At 46.3% G+C, this 17,748-nt stretch overlaps 9 protein-coding genes across 9 annotated transcripts; 8 read left to right on the top strand and 1 right to left on the bottom strand.

Moving 5' to 3' along the window:
• Positions 1 to 151: 151 nt before the first annotated feature.
• Positions 152 to 1,870, top strand: N7517_010464 (cytochrome P450; the record flags this gene model as incomplete). The annotated part of the gene is made up of 5 exons (XM_056728187.1): positions 152 to 448; positions 503 to 746; positions 805 to 923; positions 977 to 1,726; positions 1,775 to 1,870. The coding sequence occupies 5 exons, from the start codon at positions 152 to 154 to the stop codon at positions 1,868 to 1,870; spliced, it is 1,506 nt and encodes a 501-aa protein (XP_056574002.1).
• Positions 1,871 to 3,755: 1,885 nt separating this feature from the next.
• Positions 3,756 to 4,202, top strand: N7517_010463 (uncharacterized protein; the record flags this gene model as incomplete). The annotated part of the gene is made up of 2 exons (XM_056728186.1): positions 3,756 to 3,983; positions 4,032 to 4,202. The coding sequence occupies 2 exons, from the start codon at positions 3,756 to 3,758 to the stop codon at positions 4,200 to 4,202; spliced, it is 399 nt and encodes a 132-aa protein (XP_056574001.1).
• Positions 4,203 to 4,669: 467 nt separating this feature from the next.
• N7517_010462 (carbonic anhydrase) lies at positions 4,670 to 5,409 on the top strand (the record flags this gene model as incomplete). Its single annotated transcript, XM_056728185.1, has 2 exons — positions 4,670 to 4,815; positions 4,869 to 5,409. 2 exons carry the CDS (start codon positions 4,670 to 4,672, stop codon positions 5,407 to 5,409), a joined length of 687 nt encoding a protein of 228 aa, XP_056574000.1.
• Positions 5,410 to 7,427: 2,018 nt separating this feature from the next.
• N7517_010461 (MFS transporter MCP family solute carrier family 16 member 10) lies at positions 7,428 to 8,312 on the top strand (the record flags this gene model as incomplete). The annotated part of the gene is made up of 1 exon (XM_056728184.1): positions 7,428 to 8,312. One exon carries the CDS (start codon positions 7,428 to 7,430, stop codon positions 8,310 to 8,312), a length of 885 nt encoding a protein of 294 aa, XP_056573999.1.
• Position 8,313: 1 nt separating this feature from the next.
• N7517_010460 (MFS transporter MCP family solute carrier family 16 member 10) lies at positions 8,314 to 8,852 on the top strand (the record flags this gene model as incomplete). The annotated part of the gene is made up of 2 exons (XM_056728183.1): positions 8,314 to 8,633; positions 8,690 to 8,852. The coding sequence occupies 2 exons, from the start codon at positions 8,314 to 8,316 to the stop codon at positions 8,850 to 8,852; spliced, it is 483 nt and encodes a 160-aa protein (XP_056573998.1).
• A 1,025-nt stretch (positions 8,853 to 9,877) lies between these two features.
• N7517_010459 (uncharacterized protein) lies at positions 9,878 to 11,588 on the top strand (the record flags this gene model as incomplete). Its single annotated transcript, XM_056728182.1, has 4 exons — positions 9,878 to 10,115; positions 10,177 to 10,417; positions 10,485 to 11,116; positions 11,170 to 11,588. The coding sequence occupies 4 exons, from the start codon at positions 9,878 to 9,880 to the stop codon at positions 11,586 to 11,588; spliced, it is 1,530 nt and encodes a 509-aa protein (XP_056573997.1).
• A 1,293-nt stretch (positions 11,589 to 12,881) lies between these two features.
• N7517_010458 (NAD(P)-binding protein) lies at positions 12,882 to 13,851 on the top strand (the record flags this gene model as incomplete). The annotated part of the gene is made up of 2 exons (XM_056728181.1): positions 12,882 to 13,175; positions 13,222 to 13,851. The coding sequence occupies 2 exons, from the start codon at positions 12,882 to 12,884 to the stop codon at positions 13,849 to 13,851; spliced, it is 924 nt and encodes a 307-aa protein (XP_056573996.1).
• Positions 13,852 to 14,287: 436 nt separating this feature from the next.
• N7517_010457 (fungal specific transcription factor domain-containing protein) lies at positions 14,288 to 16,297 on the bottom strand (the record flags this gene model as incomplete). The annotated part of the gene is made up of 4 exons (XM_056728180.1): positions 14,288 to 15,370; positions 15,459 to 16,018; positions 16,093 to 16,185; positions 16,237 to 16,297. The coding sequence occupies 4 exons, from the start codon at positions 16,295 to 16,297 to the stop codon at positions 14,288 to 14,290; spliced, it is 1,797 nt and encodes a 598-aa protein (XP_056573995.1).
• Positions 16,298 to 17,267: 970 nt separating this feature from the next.
• On the top strand, positions 17,268 to 17,740 carry N7517_010456 (uncharacterized protein; the record flags this gene model as incomplete). Its single annotated transcript, XM_056728179.1, has 2 exons — positions 17,268 to 17,423; positions 17,462 to 17,740. 2 exons carry the CDS (start codon positions 17,268 to 17,270, stop codon positions 17,738 to 17,740), a joined length of 435 nt encoding a protein of 144 aa, XP_056573994.1.
• Between the last annotated feature and the right edge of the window lie 8 nt (positions 17,741 to 17,748).

Below are 17,748 nucleotides of genomic sequence, written 5' to 3'. Positions count from 1 at the left end.
TTGGGTCTTGCGATTGCTTTGGCCCATAGGGGCGGGGCGAGATGGGTTGTGTTTGAGATACGCTGGGTTATCAAAGTCGTTAAAAGGAGACTAAAAGACAGAATCTGGACTGAGAACAACCCCCTCCCCTCAATAACAACATTGAAGAATCATGTTTTCTCTTCTAGAACTTACAACAAAGCTCGCCCTGTTCGTGACTATTTTCTTCGCCTCTCGTTTCCTATGGAATTATCTTCGGTCCCCATTGAAGTCTTTCCCTGGTCCTAAACTGGCGAGCTTTACCAACCTATGGCGCATGCAAGATGTAGCCAAGGGCCGTTGTGATATCACGCATAACAAGTTGCATCGCATACACGGGCCCGCTGTTCGTATGGGACCGAATGTCCTCAGCCTATCCGATCCAAACTTGATCAGCCTCGTTTATAATACTAAGAACCCATGGCTTAAGGTAATATTCCACGCCAGGAAAAATGACCTCCGTTTTAATACTTATATTATATAGAGTCATTTGTACAAAGTCGCTGACGTCGTCATCGGTGGTGTTCGACTCAGCAATCTGTTCTCGAGTCGGAATGAGAGTTGGCACTCGACTTACATTCGCCCAGTCAAGAGCTCGTATTCTATGAGTAAGGTTCAAGACCTCGAGAGCAATCTAGATATCACTATCGAACTCCTCATTGACCAACTCCGGGAGCGGTTTGTCTGCACGGGTAAGACCTGCGAGATGTCTGATTGGATCAACTTCTGTGAGTATTTGTATTCAATCCTGGAAACGCGATTGAAACTGACTAATTGGCAACTTAGTTGCATGGGATGCTATGAGTCAAGTCAACTTCTCGCAAGATCTTGGTATCCTCGAGGCTGGAAGTGACTACAAGGGTTTCCTCAGAAGGTCCAATCAATCAATCGATTACTTTGCTTCAGTCAGTGGAATGGTTGCTGGAACTAAATAAAACCCACACTAATATTTATACAGATCGGCCAAATTCCTCTTCTGGATCACATATTCGGCAAGAACCCAATCATGGCCATTGGACCGCCAACTTTTCTCTGGGCCAATGCCTTCAGTCTTGACCAACTCCACAAACGCCATAAAGAAGGCAATCATGATGGTCCCGATCTCCTTGCCAAATTCCTCGACGCTAAGAAGAAGAATCCCGAACTTGTCGATGACAACACTATCGTCATGTGGTTAGTTGCCAATGTCCTTGCAGGTAGTGACACAACAGCAAGCACTATGTGCGCGACAACTTACTACGTTTTGAAGAATTCCGCAGTTTACAAGAGACTCTGCGATGAGCTCCGCGCCGCTAATCTCTCTTTTCCCGCCAAATGGAAAGAAATCCAAGGGCTAAAATACCTTGAAGCCGTGATGCGTGAATCAATGCGAATTAATCCCGGAATCGGTCTCATGATCGAGCGTATTGTTCCGAAAGGTGGCTTCACTCTGCCGGACGGACGTTTCGTGGCCGAGGGGACTACTGTGGGCATGAATCCATGGGTGATCAACAGAAACGAGGCGGTCTTCGGTGCCAAAACAGAAGAATTTATCCCCGAGCGCTGGCTTCAGAGACCCGAGGAGCCAGAAGAGTCGTTCCAGGCGCGTTTTTCTAAGATGAAAAGCACCGACTTTACATTCGGGGCTGGGTCGCGTGCCTGTTTGGGAAGGTACCTCTCAGAGCTAGAGAGCTTCAAGCTGATTGCAACACTTTTTAACACATTCGATGTAAGTTAAAATTGGTTGGACTAAAGTCATATTAGCTAATTGGCACAGATAAATCTCCCCAGTCAGGATCATGAGTGGCAGATCAGAAACTCGTGGTTCGTTAGACAGGACAATATTCCTGTCCGCCTGGTAGAGCGGGCATAAATCTTTTGATTTAGGTCTTGATTTGCCAGCTTCATATTATGATATATCTCAAGATTGTATGTAGCTTTACTGCTGTATATGGGTACACGGTTTAGTTGTCTATTACGCTAGTGAGCCAGTTCACATTCCCCCGCTGTTGTAAAATGAGCGTTTCATACATACCAATATCATAATGATTCTATACTTAATACCTGAATTGCGTATTAAAAGAACCCCTGAAAAGACCGCTGAAAAGACAAGAAAGTGTCAAGATGGGGAAACCTGAAGTGCAGTGGGAGTACGGAGTAGATTGGCATTGTATATGGGAGCCTAAGGCATGAAACCTAACCAGGAAAGCGCGATGTCCTTTACGAATTAACTAGAGCAAGTTCCCCATCGGTTCATCGAGTTCCTGTCGAGGAGTATGGCCTACCCAGTCTTATAGCGCTCAGGGTTCAAACCCGGGATTTGGTACCTGAATACGTTATTTTAGAACGGCAGAAAATTGAGATACCTGAATTACTATTATTTATGCCTTAGTAATCAAAGTAGCCTGATTCTGCTGGCGTTCACAAGTGTCAAAAATGAAGCTTTTCATCTGCGTACAAATCCACGTATGCAGCCATTTCTCGGCGTTGAAGCCTTTTCACTACGTAATCATTTCCTCTCTTTTTTTTTTGACTTGCAAACCATCCAGGGCTGTCGTATACAGTATTTGAGTATTTGGAGGTTGAACTGCAACCGAGGAAGATTGTTAGCTTGCTTTGATGTGGTTGTCAGGCTTCGCAATTCGGGGCCATAACCTGGGAAAGAGGTCGTTCAGGTGTATGTGAAGGATATTGAAAGCAGTGTTCCCAGATCACTGAAGGAGCTCAAGCACTTTACAAAGGTGTGGATTGAGCCCGGGAAGAAGGCTACGGTGAGGATGACGCTGGATAGATATGGCCTGTCTTTCTGGAGTGAAATCGAGGAGAGCTGGGTGGCAGAGGGTGGCACTTTCCAGATCATCATCGCGAGGAGCGCAGATCCAGCAGACGAGCTTCTACATGAGACATTCGAGCTCAGGGAGACTCTGGTATGGTCGGCCTTATAGATTGTCAGACTGTCTGCCTACCACCAACCTGAGAATTATAGCTAGGTTGAACACCACGGATTACCTTCTGGTCTATGGGAAGTAATTTCTCGCAGTATAAGCAGTGGAGGATCTGAATATCCAAGCGCATCAAAATGATGAATGGCTGGGAGCTACGGATAAACTCAGCTAGTAGCATCTCTATTTCTATGCGAACTTTCAGATTAAATGCAATGGGATCACCTTCTATCCTTTTCTGAATCCTTTCAAAGTACTTACCGTAGGCCAAGATCAGTCAGCAAGACGGGTGCTTATTCCTTTCGTGCCCTTATGTATGGTCTAACAAGCTCCTTGATCTTGTAAGAGCTCTGGGCTCAGTGGGAGAACACCACAACTCTAGTGGATTTATCAGGTCGTGCAGAGAGGATCTCACAACAAAAATAAAAACATATAACGGTGAGGATTTGCTGGTCACCCAACTACTACCCGGCATGTGGTTGTGCGGCTTCTAGTTTGGTGGATGTCAGATGGAGAGAGAGATAGAAGCCGCTTTAGGGTCGCGCGACGCACTAATCATCTTGTCCCCAGATACAAAACCTTTAATGCCACACCAAGTGTCGACATCATGGACCTACAGAAAATGAAGCGCAGGCGCTCCTCGGTCATCATTCAGATCCAGGGGCCGCTCACATGGTCTCTCGGAGGGTCACTTTTAACTGGCCTGCACTTTTTGGTGGTCCAACGATAGTGTCCCTGTTCCAAGCGCAGACGGACGGTTTTACTTGGGCTGTATGTCTGCCAGGCCACCTGGCCGATATTCCGTAGTTGGCCTTCATGCCGGACGGCAAGACAATCCTCAGCCGAGCGAGCGACGGCGTAGGTCGACTGATCAGCACATCCCTTGCGTCGGTGTGGGGCCGAGTCGTCGTGCTCCGGCACCAGAAATCGGGCCTGCTCCAGAGCTACGACCTCGAATCTCCGTGTCCCTGCGCCGATATGTTTCCCCCCGACATTTCACCCGACTGTTATCTGCTTGGGTGGTGCTCCGACACGGGCGTTAAGGTGTGCGACCTGCTGACAAGCCGGTGTCGAGGCAGCGCTACATGAAAGGGCGGCGGGACTGAGTTCGCGACTGCGGCGGGTTTCAGCATAGGCGGTGGTATGATTCTCGCTGTGGGAATGTTCGATGGCGGCATCATGGTGTATAACGTGCTTGACGAGTGGAGGGGCCTCCCGTGGAACTTGACGCCCACGAGCAGCCAGAGGAAGTTCAAGCGGTAACGCGACCGTTCGAGGTCTGAAGATAGACGAGGCCGATGCAAATTGTCGTGAGATCGAGGTTATGGGACGATTATACCAATAGCATACAAAGCCTAGACTGCGTTGGTTGTGCAGGCATCACTTTCAAATATTGCGCGTAATGTTGGAGCCCTCGTCTGCCTTCGTGGGTCGTAGTTGCGAATCACAGTTACTATATGTAATCCGAAGAATAAAATATCGATGACCCCAGTGGATAAGTTCCTGATGGAATAAGTTGAGGAACATGCCGCTTGGCATTGGAGCTACATACCTTGAAGGTCTTGGCAGTGATTATCTAATCACAACCCCTCGACCCGTCCACGGGACCTCAACCCAGGTCCCCCAACAATTCGGAATATCTGCTTACTGCCCTTGTGTGAGACAACCAGAACCCTCCAATCCTTCCAATCGCTATTCCTGTTTGTCAAGTCTTTGTACAACGTGACAGAATGACCTCCAAAGCCAATATGCATCGGTATCTCCGACAGTCGCTCGACCATATATTCCAAAACAACAAGAAATGGGTCTCATCGAAGAAAGAGACGGATGCCACCTTTTTTGACAAGCTTTCTGCTGGACAATCACCCGACTATCTGTAAGTGACATCGCTGTCATCTCATCCCCGTCAAAATATTCATATCGGAATAGGTACATAGGCTGTAGCGATAGCCGTGTCCCCGCCAACGAAATCATGGGTCTGGAAGCTGGCGAGGTCTTCGTTCACCGTAATATCGCCAATCTGGTGCCCAATGTCGACCTCAACGTCATGTCGGTGATCAACTATGCCGTGCGCCACCTCAAAGTCAAGCATATCATTGTGTGCGGCCACTACAATTGTGGTGGGGTCAAGGCGGCCTTGACGCCTGCTGACCTGGGATTGCTTAACCCATGGCTCCGAAACATCCGCGATGTTTATCGCTTGCATGAGAAGGAACTCGACGCAATCCCCGAGGAGCACGCGAGATACAATCGTTTGATTGAACTCAATGTGATGGAATCCTGTAGGAATATCATCAAGACCGCTGCTGTCCAGCAGAGCTATGAGGATAATCATTATCCCATTGTCCATGGATGGGTTTTCGATCTCGGCGACGGCCTGCTGAAAGACCTGAAGATCAACTTTGAAGCTGAGTTGGAGGATGTGAAGAAGATCTATTGTCTCTCGTCGGGTGAGAATTCTGGACATTGAATCATGAAGACGATAGTTGCCAAATGCCAGTCACAACTCGGGTATTCGGTTTGTTGCTCGGATTGCATTTCTCGGGCTTCTCTTTTGGCCTGTTTTCCCCGTCTCCGTGAAGCTATATCGATGGCTTCCGGGCAGTTGGTGATCTGTCATAGTTGGTTTTTTCCATTTTATTCGTCATTTTTGCATCTTGTTTCCTCCTTTGTGCAGTAGAAGCAAGCAGAATCGAAGGATTTCCGTGCTGGAGAGAAAGCAAATGGAAAAGAGAACCATTTGGATGAATTGATGCCTCAACCCCTGTTCTAATGGTTCTGCTGCTCTTCCAACACTCGACAGGCCTTCTCGGTCTCTGAATCGTACACCAGCCCATGGATATGTAGGCGCCCTAGTGTAATTGCATCGGTCACTTCGGGAAATTTGCGCAGCGAACGTATCTGATCAAGAATATTCAACTCAACAAAAAAGCGATCTCGCTCCCGCACTGGAAGTTGATTTATATCTTCTTCGTGCATCGAATGGAGAGTGTCGAGTTTGCTTTATGCCCATTATTAGTAATTGGGACATTTCGCGGAATTCTTAGGCAGAAGGATTTACCTCGACCATGGACCTTTTAATCCGTCTCTCGAGGTCGCATTCACAATGCGGCATCCGTAATGGCCGCAAACGACGATGTGTTTCACCTAGATAACATAAGAAAACGCGAACATGCAATGGATATAGGATCAAGGGCGGACCTGAAGATCAACGACGGCATGTTTTATAGTAGTCTCGCAGGATAAGTCGCCATCAATGATCATATTGCCGAGGTTTCTGAGCACGAACAACTCTTCGCTGAGAATATTAAGAAAGGTGAATTCTTTGGCATTACTATCACAGCATCCGATCCACAGAATCTGCTGTCTTGCCTGTTGAAGGCTAGGTATATAGTTTTCGCTGAGCGACTCGGTCGCCCTGAGCCTTGTTTCAATCATGCTTAGAAGAGTAAGTAGTATTATGAAATTCTCCAGGGCTCTCAAATAGATAGGAAAGATGAGATTTAAGCAAAGACTTTAAAAGGGAAATTAAGGACCGTCGATCGTATCTCAGTATGGCGTCGAAGAGCCGGAGCCGGAGCCGAGGTATTGCCGTTTCGGCCGAGTTCACGAACCGGTTCAAACGTTTTGAAATTTCCCAGAAAAGAGGAGCCGCTCTATAAAATACTTCTATCTTAACCTCAAGGTCTCTTCCAGAGCATATCTATCAGGGTACATTACAACTTGTCGGCAGTTAAAAATGCATATGGATATCCAACAAAAAGATCACTTAGCAGTAAGGTTTTCGACTGTAGGCAAAGACGTATTAAAAAAAAAATTTAAAAAACATACTACCCGGCGGTATGCCTCAATCCAATTCAAATAATTCATACATATCAACTTATGCATGCAAATCGAGAACTCAGCAGGTGATTATCTTTATAGAGTCTTCTAGTGATTTTAGCTCCGCGGTTACCTGAAATACCAAACTCTACAAAATCCACTTTTGGATCCTTCATTGGGGTTTTTTTCTCTCTAAATTAGGAAATGGAGATAAATTGACAAACCGTGATCGTATGCAACTGTAATTTATGGGTTGAATTATCCCTTACCTTCTATAGTTCTGCAATACGTCAAATTTATCTATTCTGCTGAAATTAACGGTGGATATATCTGATATACGCAGGAAGCTTTTCCTTTCTTCTATATCTCTAAACGCGACAGAATTGTCTACCCTGAAATTGAGATCTTCGAACTATCGCGGATGACTTCCGCGGAGTCAACATTCCGCTCTCATATCCAACGGAATAATTCTTAATAGGACAAATCTCACGGTGCTCCCAATTGAACATTGTCTTCCCAATCAAATGTATCTTTTTTTCCGGCCGTAAATACAGGCCCCATTATGGGATCAGGATCTAACATTGAGATAGCGACTAAAGAATTTTGCATATAGACTGCACATGGTAAGATTAATATCTTCGCTCATTTTTGCAACTCTCAGAGAACATGGAAGTGAGTCGACACAATGGAAAAAAGACTGGTTATGGAACAATCGACCCCCAATCACCAAGCGATACTTTCCCTCCTCGATCACCCGAATCCCAGATTGGGGCAGCCTACTCTGAAGATGTATCGAAATACGAATCTTATCCCGATGGTGGGATTAAATCATGGCTTGTAGTCTTTGGTTGTTTTTGCGCCTTCTTTTCTGCACTCTCCTTCATGAACTCAATTGGCGTATATCATTCCTGGATAGCTTCACATCAGTTGCAGGCCGAGGGAGCTGGAAAGATTGGATGGATCTTTGGTTTCTCTAATTTCTTAACATTCGTGGCAAGCCTCTTCATTGGTCCGGTTTTTGATTCTTGCGGTCCTCGCCCGCTCTCTGCTGTTGGGCCTGTCTTTCTACAGGCCCAATATATCCTTTTAGGCTTTTGCAGGACTTACTGGCATTTTTTCTTCTGCATCGGTGTCTTCGGGGGTATAGGCACCTGTGTTCTATTCACTTGCGCTATTGGTACCATCCAGCACTGGTTCTTCCATAGACGTGGGCTTGCCATGGGCCTTGCGATATCTGGTGGGAGCGCCAGCGGAATCCTTCTACCCCTTATAATTAGCGGAATATTGCCGAAGATTGGCTTTCAGAAGACAACCCTGACAGTATCAGTCATTCTTCTGCCATTTGAAATTGCTGCCGTCGTTCTCATGACAACTCCAACTCTGAGCGCCAAGCATCGCCAAAGACTGAGCCTGGATGGTCGATGGAAAGCCATGCCTAGTCTTCGAATCTTACTTGAGCTTCAACCCTTTCTCATCGCTCTTGGTCTTCTTTTCGGAGAACTCGCTATGTTCATCCCGATGACATGTTACTTCGTACGCCCTGAGCCATGATATGCCACTATCACTTGCCTATTATCTTATCACTGCCATGAGTTGTGGTTCATTGCTAGGTCGCTGTGTGGCTGGGTTTATTGGTGATCATATTGGATGGTTTAACACACAAATTCTCATTCTCGGTTTATCCACGACCTCAATACTTGGTATTTGGCTTCCTGCAGAGGCCAATCCCAAGCTCCTCTGGTTATTTGTCGTCCTGTTTGGTTTCTGCAGCGGATCATCAATAAGCCTAGGACTTGTCTGCATATCCCAACTGTGCAAGACAGAGAACTATGGAAAAGTTTCTGGGACCTTGTTTGCATTCTCTAGCATTGGGTATGACTAGCTTTCTTGTTTTGTGGAATTCTTGTACTTTTGCTAATTTACTTAAGATATCTCATTGGTATTCCCGTAGGTGGTCTGCTTCTTCAGCTACCAAATGCATCATACAGGGCGTTGATAATGCTTGCTGGACTAGCATATGGCTTAGGATTGCTGTGTTGGACGGCTATACGGGTTCTTCGGGGTGGATGGAAGTTGAAAGCAAGACTCTGAGCTCTTTGTATTGGACTCGGGAGGCGTATACCTACCATTCATGATAGCTATATGACCATCGTTTAAATAGATTAGGGCAAACACTAGACAGTACATCATGGAAGAACTAGTGGCACGAGAAGGAATTTCTCGATTATGTACAGAGTTTTTAGGCTTAGAACCAATTAACATTAACAAAACACATAGACGCACTGATCCTACGAGCCTTCAGTCTCAGTAAATTTCTACCTATCGCTTCTACAGTGATGGTCCATGCCCTTTCAAAAGCATCATGCCAAGCCCTCAAATAATCAATGCCAAGACAAATTTTAATAACAAGCAGATATCCCCTACACCCGCAGCCGGAGCGAGACCAAACTAGGAATGAAGTACTCCGTAGATGATATCAACTTCAGCTCGCAAGACGTGTCATCTTCGGATGCTAGACCTTAACTTCTTCCCGTGACCGAGGGCTAACGTACTCTTAAACTATACCCCCTCTCTTGGCATATACGCACCTTGTTGAAATTCTTACGCAGTCAATGCCGTTACCAGAAGTCGGCAAGTGTAACTGCCGGAATATGGTCATCCAGCTCCAACATGTAAATTTCTGTTTCTTTTGTATTATAGACTTCGAGCCTTTTGCACATTCCAATTGTATACATATATTGTTGAATTCATTCTTCATCTCTGGTTACATGCAGTATTCATTCGTCTTCTAATATTTTCACACACTCGGCCAATCTACGGCCAATGTACGGCAGTTTCATAGTCGTATAAATCGTGGCTTGCTACTCCGCATCGTCACTAGAAATGATTGGCGGAAGAATAGACTATAATGTATCGCTAATAGGTTCCCTACTTCACAGAGTCCGGGGTAGATCCGGCCGGGGAGGAGCGTCTAGAGCAATGAAACTTCGCCCCTCATTTTAGTATAAATAACTATCCCACGGTGACCCCGGCTTTTTTATTCCAGGGCTAATATCTTACCTGACTTGTCCATATCACTTCTCCCACACGATAAGCGTTTGTCTGGCACCTTCACTATGGCCAATGCTTCCCCGGTCGCGTCCTTAGCGGATGAAAAGGGCGTGGTGAATTATAAAGAAAATGTGATGGATATCGCTGCGGGAAGAGGCATTCCCGCCACAGATGATCATGGCCAGGCCCTTGTGGAATTCGATAAGGCTGCTGAGTCGAGGTTGCGTCTAAAGATCGACCTATATATCATTCCCACGGTGGCATTAATGTATCTGTTTTGTTTTATCGATCGGGCAAACATAGGTGCCTATATTGCCTATCACTCTTACCTTGCGACCCTAACTAATCAAACTTGTTGAAATAGGAAATGCTAAGCTAGCTGGCTTCGAGGATGACCTCGGACTCGAAGGGTTTGATTACAACATCGTGCTGTCGATCTTCTTCATCTCATATATCGTCTTTGAGATCCCGAGCAATCTCATGTGTAAATGGATGGGGCCTGGGTGGTGGCTGCCAGGCATTGAAGTCGGCTTTGGCATTTGCTCCGTCGCGACAGCATTTGTCAACAATATTCATGAGGCATCCGGTGTTCGCTTTCTTTTAGGGTAAGTGGATAATCGCCTGATGATTTTCACGGGGAATACCTTGCGAATACCGCTAACTCTTTGCTAGTTTGTTCGAGGCAGGATTGATGCCTGGAATCGCATATTATCTTTCGCGATGGTATCGACGGAGTGAACTTGCCTTCCGTCTGGCACTATATATCGTTATGGCTCCACTAGCCGGCGCATTTGGTGGCCTTCTAGCTTCTGGTATCCTGAAGCTAGATAGTTTCGGCTCTCTCTCGAGCTGGCGAATGATCTTCGCGATTGAAGGCATTATTACTATCTGTATTGGTGTTGTTTCATTCTTCACCCTGACCGATAGACCGGAGACGGCGCTATGGCTCTCACAAGAAGAGAAGGACCTAGCCGTTGCCCGTGTCAAGTCTGAGCGCGTGGCGACAACCGAGCTTCTCGATAGATTTGACACGACTAAAATGATGCGTGGCATCTTTAATCCAACCACGATTATCATGACATTCATCTATATGTTGAATAATATCACCGTTCAAGGTCTCGGAATGTTTGCACCCACGATTATCAAAACTATCTATCCCGATGAGGGGGTGATATCCCAGCAACTACATACGGTTCCCCCGTATATTGTCGGGGCATTCTTTACTTTATTGTTCCCGTTCCTTAGCTGGCGCTTCGACAACCGACTGTTCTTCTGTATTATATGTCCACCGCTAATGATAGTTGGTAAACATCCCCCCTATTATAGTCTCTGATCAAAAGCTGATTATAGTGGATAGGCTATATCATGTTCCTTGCTTCCGAAGACCCCATGGTACGATATGGAGCGACTTTCATTATCAGCAGTGGGTCGTTCTCGTTAGGGGCTTTCTGCGCGGCGCAGGTCTCTGCCAACGTCGTGTCGGATACCGCGCGGTCGTCGGCGATTGGCGCAATGGTCATGTTTGGAAATCTCGGCGGGCTTATCAGCACCTGGTCCTTCCTACCCTTCGACGCCCCTGACTATCATATCGGGAATGGGCTTAACTTGGCAACTTCAAGTGTGTCCCTCATTCTAGCCGCTAGCCTGTGGGCCTATATGGCCTGGGACAACAAGCGGCGTGATCGAGTGGATATTGCTGCTGCCTTAAGAGGACTTTCGCAGCTGCAGATTCAGGACCTCGACTGGCGTCATCCTGGCTTCCGTTGGCGACCTTAGGTTCAAGTTCTTTCGTTGGTGTTGAGTTATCTCCTTCGTCTTGGGTGAATGTAAACTAGGAATGTACCCTAGTCTCATGGAGCCGGTAGGAAGACAGAGAAGGGTGTCCCTAGGTCTACTATGTAGTAAATGATGATAGATTATCTTCAATTTTATTATATGAATGAGCAGTGGTTGTGAGCTCAAAAGCATACATAGTTTCGCTATTGAAAATGTACTGCAACCGAAGCAATGAGCGGCCGGCTCCTTACTAGAGTGGCTCTTGGCCCGACCGCATTCAAATACCACATATCTTTCAAGCCTAGCTAGATATGGGCTGAAGGGGCTGAAGAGGGCAGTTTTCCAAAAAAAAAACATACAACAGCATGTATAAGGTGGTGGTCACCTAGCGCCCACGGTTCGGGCATGGGCGGCTCGCCGCTCTACTCAGGGCACTCAGGACGGATATTTACCCACCTAGATATTCTTTACCCGAATATTCAGGCCGTACAGCAAAAGTTACATTTCCCATCATGATCAAAAAAGCTATAAGTATCCTTTTCCCCCCCTCCGTTTCTATCACTCTAACTTCGCTTTATCATGAGTAAGATGCGTACCAAGCATGACCTATGTAAGTAATTTAGTAGGTAATATAGCGTAATGATAGGTAATAATATTTAGGACAAAAAGTCGGCCGACTACATAGGCCTAAATGATTTCACGCAGTTGACTGGCTTAGGTTCTAGGTGACACACGTGATGTGTACCGGCAAGGAAGGATGGATGTAATCACGTTGGTAGTAATTGACCAGCGTACTTTTACCTAAAAGGTGCCGTCTTTGGCTAACGGCCATCATTTTTGCTTTTAACGCCACTTTTACAGCATGATTAACATTTTGTGTGAAAATTTTTCACCAGAGCTTCATGTTGCATAGTTTGAATGGCCCACATTCTCCTAACTAATCCGAATATTGACCCTTAGACAGCACAAAGCCGAGAGCGAGCCTCCGTCTTGGCAACATTGTTAGAGGGTTTATCCGAGCTACCCATTGGCAAATGGGTGGTGAATGATGTCATAGCCCCATTATATGTCCAAGCCGAGACCGAACTTCCGTCTTGGGCACCCGCATTATCGATGAAACCACTGATACTAGGTATAGCCAACAGTATGCAATACCCTGATATTTAATAGTGATGCGGATGTACGGCAACAAGGCTAGAAGGTATATAAGGCGTTGCCCGCAACTATCGCAGTATTCTTGTTATCACACCTGCGTCCGCGTCCTATACCCTACCAAATATCATCATCTTCGCTATGTTGATCCTTATCGCTGGTATTACGGGCAATCTGGGCAAGCATCTCGCCCGGGTTGGTCTTGAAAAGGGCCACCAGGTTCGAGGATTGGGCCGATCCCCAGACAAGCTAGATGACAAAACAAAGGACCAACTTGAAAGCTTTGTCGTCTCTTCTTCCTACTATGATACCCCTGCGCTGGATCGTGCGATGATTGGCGTAGCTGCCGTTATTTGTGCATACTCGGGTCGACCGGAGCTGGTACTCGACGGCAATCTTCTTCTCCTGCGAGCTGCCGAGCGCGCTGGTATCAAAGTAGGTTACTTCTCGATGTACAGCTTCCATTTACTCACAGTTTTAGATCTACCTAGCGTCAAGCTGGAATGTGGACTGGCGACATGTGAGATTTGGAGACCACGAGAGTTTCAACCCGTTCCTTTCGTTCCGCCAGCAGGTGGCGATCACATCGGCGATGAAGCCAATTTGGATTTTCACTGGTGTTCTGGCTGAAGTGTTCTTCTCCGTTCCTGGACATGGCGATCTATCGCCCAAGAATCATGGTATCTGGGACCCTGCCGCGAAGACAATTGATCTTTGGGGAACAGGTCGAGAGAAATTCGATTGGACGACTGAAGCAAACGCAGCGGAGTTTAGTATTGCTATCATTGAGTCCCCGGAAGCATCTCAAGGTGGATTTTATTCAGTCCGGTCAGGCTGTCATAGCCTTCGGGAAATCAAGGCCGTATATGAACGGGTCCGAGGATCAGAGGTCAAGTTGATTGAAAAAGGCTCTGTCGAGGAGCTTGAAAAGACTGCCTTGCAGGCCCGTGCTCGGGGTTCCCTTCTGGCTTTCTGGGAGTATATCGGCTATTTCTATCAGCTGGTTACCATTGACGGCTCGGCTGTTCTACGTAACCTGGACAATGACCGCTTTCCGGATGTGAAGCCTACGGGCCTTGAAGAATTTCTACGTCAGACACCTGAAGTTTAAACGCTAGGATTCTGAGGACGACAGATTGTTGATATGAGTGTCTGCGGGTCCAAGCCAATAGGTCAAGATAGTTGTCTAGTGTTAATAACTAGTTCTGAGAGCTTGTCTCTGCAAATCAACAACTCTCTTCCCCCCTCTCTCCGGCCCTTCGTCTAGTAGACTCGATATAGATCTTTAGATTAGAGCATCTTCACAGCAGAATATTTCGATATTGTCAGGACATGTCATTAGATAATATTCAACTTGCCCCTAACTATCAAACCTTGCTCTCGTCGGCGAGTATACCGTATTATTCTACTGAGTAACGTTTGCCCTCAGCTTAAGCCTAGGATTTTATCAACAGAGTCACACATTGCCTAAGGGGGAGCTCCTTGCACATGGCCTATACTTGGCTTTTTACTGAACATATTTATAACAGACATCCCCTTGAGGCCGATCAAGAATGTCCCGTGCCAACTTTCAAAAAAGCACAAAGCGCGAGCCTATTCAATTTCGTAATGAAACCAATAGGAGCCCCCACAGAATTATCGTTTGGCGATTGAACGTCCAAGCCGGCTCTTCTTAAGCAGAGAGAAACCTCACTCAGCAATTCCAAATCTTTAGCTGTTTGGGGGGCTTTCGGGTTTTGTAGAAGATTGCAAAAGATTGACAGTAGAGCGGACAAGGGGTAAAAAAGGAGAAACCCACAATGATAGTCAGCAAGAAATAAAATCATGTTATTGTAGAGAGAGAGAGAGAGAGAGAGAGAGACAAACCAGATGTAATCTTCCGAGAGAGCATGTTTAACGCCACGTAAAAAGAGAATCAAAGACCGACTGGCTTCAACAGACAGTTCCTGACTAGAATATACGACATTCCTAGTCTCTCCGAAGTCTCCGTTCCGCGCTTTGCACCGATGGCTAGCTTGATGAATCGCAGCTACACAATGGTAGTATTGTACCCGTAACATAATCGACCGAATATCAGTCACAGGTTCCGACTGTGTTTCATTAGAAAGGTGAGCCAACATCCTGTCTGATGCCAAAAGGCTACCTTTCCACTTCTGCAAATCTTCGTCTAACTCTCGGATGGTCCGCAAAAGCTCAGTGTCCGATTTTCGAAGCGCCTTTGCCGAAAAAAGTGAGCGGTATATTTTCGATGTGATTATGCTCAAGTTAAGATCAGTAGGAAACAATAGAGGTCTAGCCTCTGGGCCGGCGGACAGCTGGGGTGGTATCTGGTCTACTGATATAGAGTTTGAATACCCCATGGGAAAGGTGAGATCACAGTCATCGTCACAGAGAGATGGAGGGCGGCCTGTTCGTAGGAACAGCTCTTTATCGAGGACATAACAGATCCAGAACAGATTCCTGAGGTGACAGCGTGTTCGGAAGGACAGATCTGATAAATTTGGCGATGGTGACATAAGGTTAGTGTCCTCATAGCAAAGATTTCCCCCTAGCATAAAGATCAAGCGTGTAGCATTGCCGATAAGGATATCTACTGATCGAGAATCCCCGGAGAGGGTATGATAGAGCGCCTAATGATTTCACCGGTCAGCGCTCTCTCGTAATAATTCCACGGGCTTTGTGTGTTTGAGTATCATATTGCTGGGGAGCAGAACGCACCAGCATGAGCAAGCTCTGCAAGCCATCCAAAGTCGGTGTCTCCCGCAGAATTTCTGGAAGCAGCCTATGTGCCTCTGCAGCATATGCCTCGCCATCAACATAGATTCGCGGTGTTATTCCCATGTCAATTATAGAACAAAATGCAAGGAAAGCAAAAATACTAGCTCTGCTCGCGTTTCGGTTTGTAAAACCATCAGACAGTCGTGACTGTAATGGATGATACACATTGCTAATCGTTTTCAAATGCAAAGTTATATCGACCAAAGGAAACACAAGACACACTGGGGAGATTAGGAAGATGTCAATACACTCCTGTGTGATGCTAATATCGGGTAGCTCAACTGGGTGTCGCGCCGATGGGTCAGGCCACGAACTTCGTTCGTTTTGCCATGGAGGGATAGAATCATGGGATTGGTTGACGAAGAGCCTCTCTCCAGTACGGGCCTGCACCCATTCCTGACCTCTGATGGAAAAAAATGGTATCCCGTTATATGAGCTGATAAGTTCAAGCCCACGTGTTGGAAATGGCATTATGTGTTCGTGGTGTAGTGCGACTCCTTCTTTACGAATCAAGAACAAGTTATTAGTTAAGAGAAAAAGAAAAGAAAATATCCAGAGTGTAATGTTCACGAACCCTTGTCTATAGCAAGACTGAGAACAAATTCTTCAATTCGATCGATGCGCTGCGTGATACTAGGCGCCGCTACTTGCCTAGAACGAGCCCAAGCTGTTAGTGATTACTCTACCTGGTAGAGAGATAGTTTAATTTTCAACTTACTTTTTAACCATATGGTCATTTCGCGGCCTATGCGGGAGACGAGAAAATGTACACGCGACATTGTAATGGGCGCACCAGCTACAACGTGGTCTTGACGTGTTGCACTTTATCTAGCTCCCATTTTCATATTAGCCTTAGTAATGGTGTGAAAGGGTAGACTGCGGTTACCTTTCTTTTATAGCAGGAATCACATGCCCACGACTTCATTTCTTTTTTGGATGATGAATAGGAGCCGGAGATGATATAGGAACAGAAAAAATTAGGCAAATTGGGGAGGATATAAATTCAATCAACCCAATCTCTGCTTAGACAGATAGGCAAGGCAGCAGCTTATCTATCGGGTGATTAGTTTGGCCGACTAACTGTTAGCATTATTTGTCGCGCTATATCACCAGGCATTACACGTAGTTAAACTCTTTCACTTTGTATCTTTATATCGCCACCTTGGGCCCCGGGAGATTGTTCTTATTAGTCATCTGGCTACGCCAAGCCACTAACCAAGATGGGATGATGCACCCCGAGAATTTCATCCAGTAATTCGATGCTTTGGCAAAGGATTCCCAGAGGTGTGGCATACGGGATTTAGGAACACCAGTCGAGATCTTGGTGGCACTCAAGGTCCCGTTTTGTTAATCATTTTATCACACTGGGATGCGACGCTCTTCCATCAAGCTGAGTCGGGGCTCATCAAGTTTGGCCGCCCGTTCTCGTGCGGTTTTGTCAATTCTGATATTATTCTCATGTCTGGCTGCCGAATGAGTATTTGGCATGTATCAAATCTTTAAGAAAATGTGCTTACACGCAAACAAACCTAGCCATAGTAGCGGTCCCAACCAACTCAGTCAACTTGGCAATCTATCCCGTACTCTAAGAGGATCTAGCAGCGCCAGCTATTGCCCAGAAAGAATAGAGACCGTCAAATTCCAGTTCGAGCATCCCACGTAGATTTGAAATACTCCATCATCAAAACCCCGAGTTTATCGCTCCTACAACAACTCGAATAGAGTCTACACAGAGAAGATACCATCTTCATGTTCGGCAGCAACCCACCGCCGCGTGAGTTTGCGGTAAAAGCGTTTGATACCGTCGACCGGTCGATCTATCTCCAATTAGTACATATTCTCCTCTCAGGTTTCGATACAGGGTCGTTGGATGGCCGTGATATCCTGCAAGATCCGCGATTTACAGTTGCTGTTTAGTATACCCAGAAATCGAACAAAACTAGCATCCAAAACGAGATGTAGGAAGCGATAGAGTTGCTCGTGCGGATGATGTATTTTTCACACCACTTCTGTCTGGCAAAAAATTCATTTCCTCTTTCTTCATGAACGCAGATCCCGACCCGAACTCGGCCCTACCCGCCCCTACCCGTCCCTCCCACGACTGGAATCCAGGAAACTCTTTCTTGCCTAGCACTGGTAAACTCCAGAATGCATCAAAACGTTTCCAGCCTACTACTTTGTTCATCTTCACCGATCTCTCCATCGGCTCTGCAGGGATGTAGCGCCTCAA

Source organism: Penicillium concentricum, assembly GCF_028827145.1.
Source record: "Penicillium concentricum strain IBT 3081 chromosome Unknown utg000006l_segment0_segment0, whole genome shotgun sequence".
Classification (NCBI taxonomy): domain Eukaryota; kingdom Fungi; phylum Ascomycota; class Eurotiomycetes; order Eurotiales; family Aspergillaceae; genus Penicillium; species Penicillium concentricum.
This window is presented reverse-complemented; position numbering and strand designations above follow the sequence as displayed.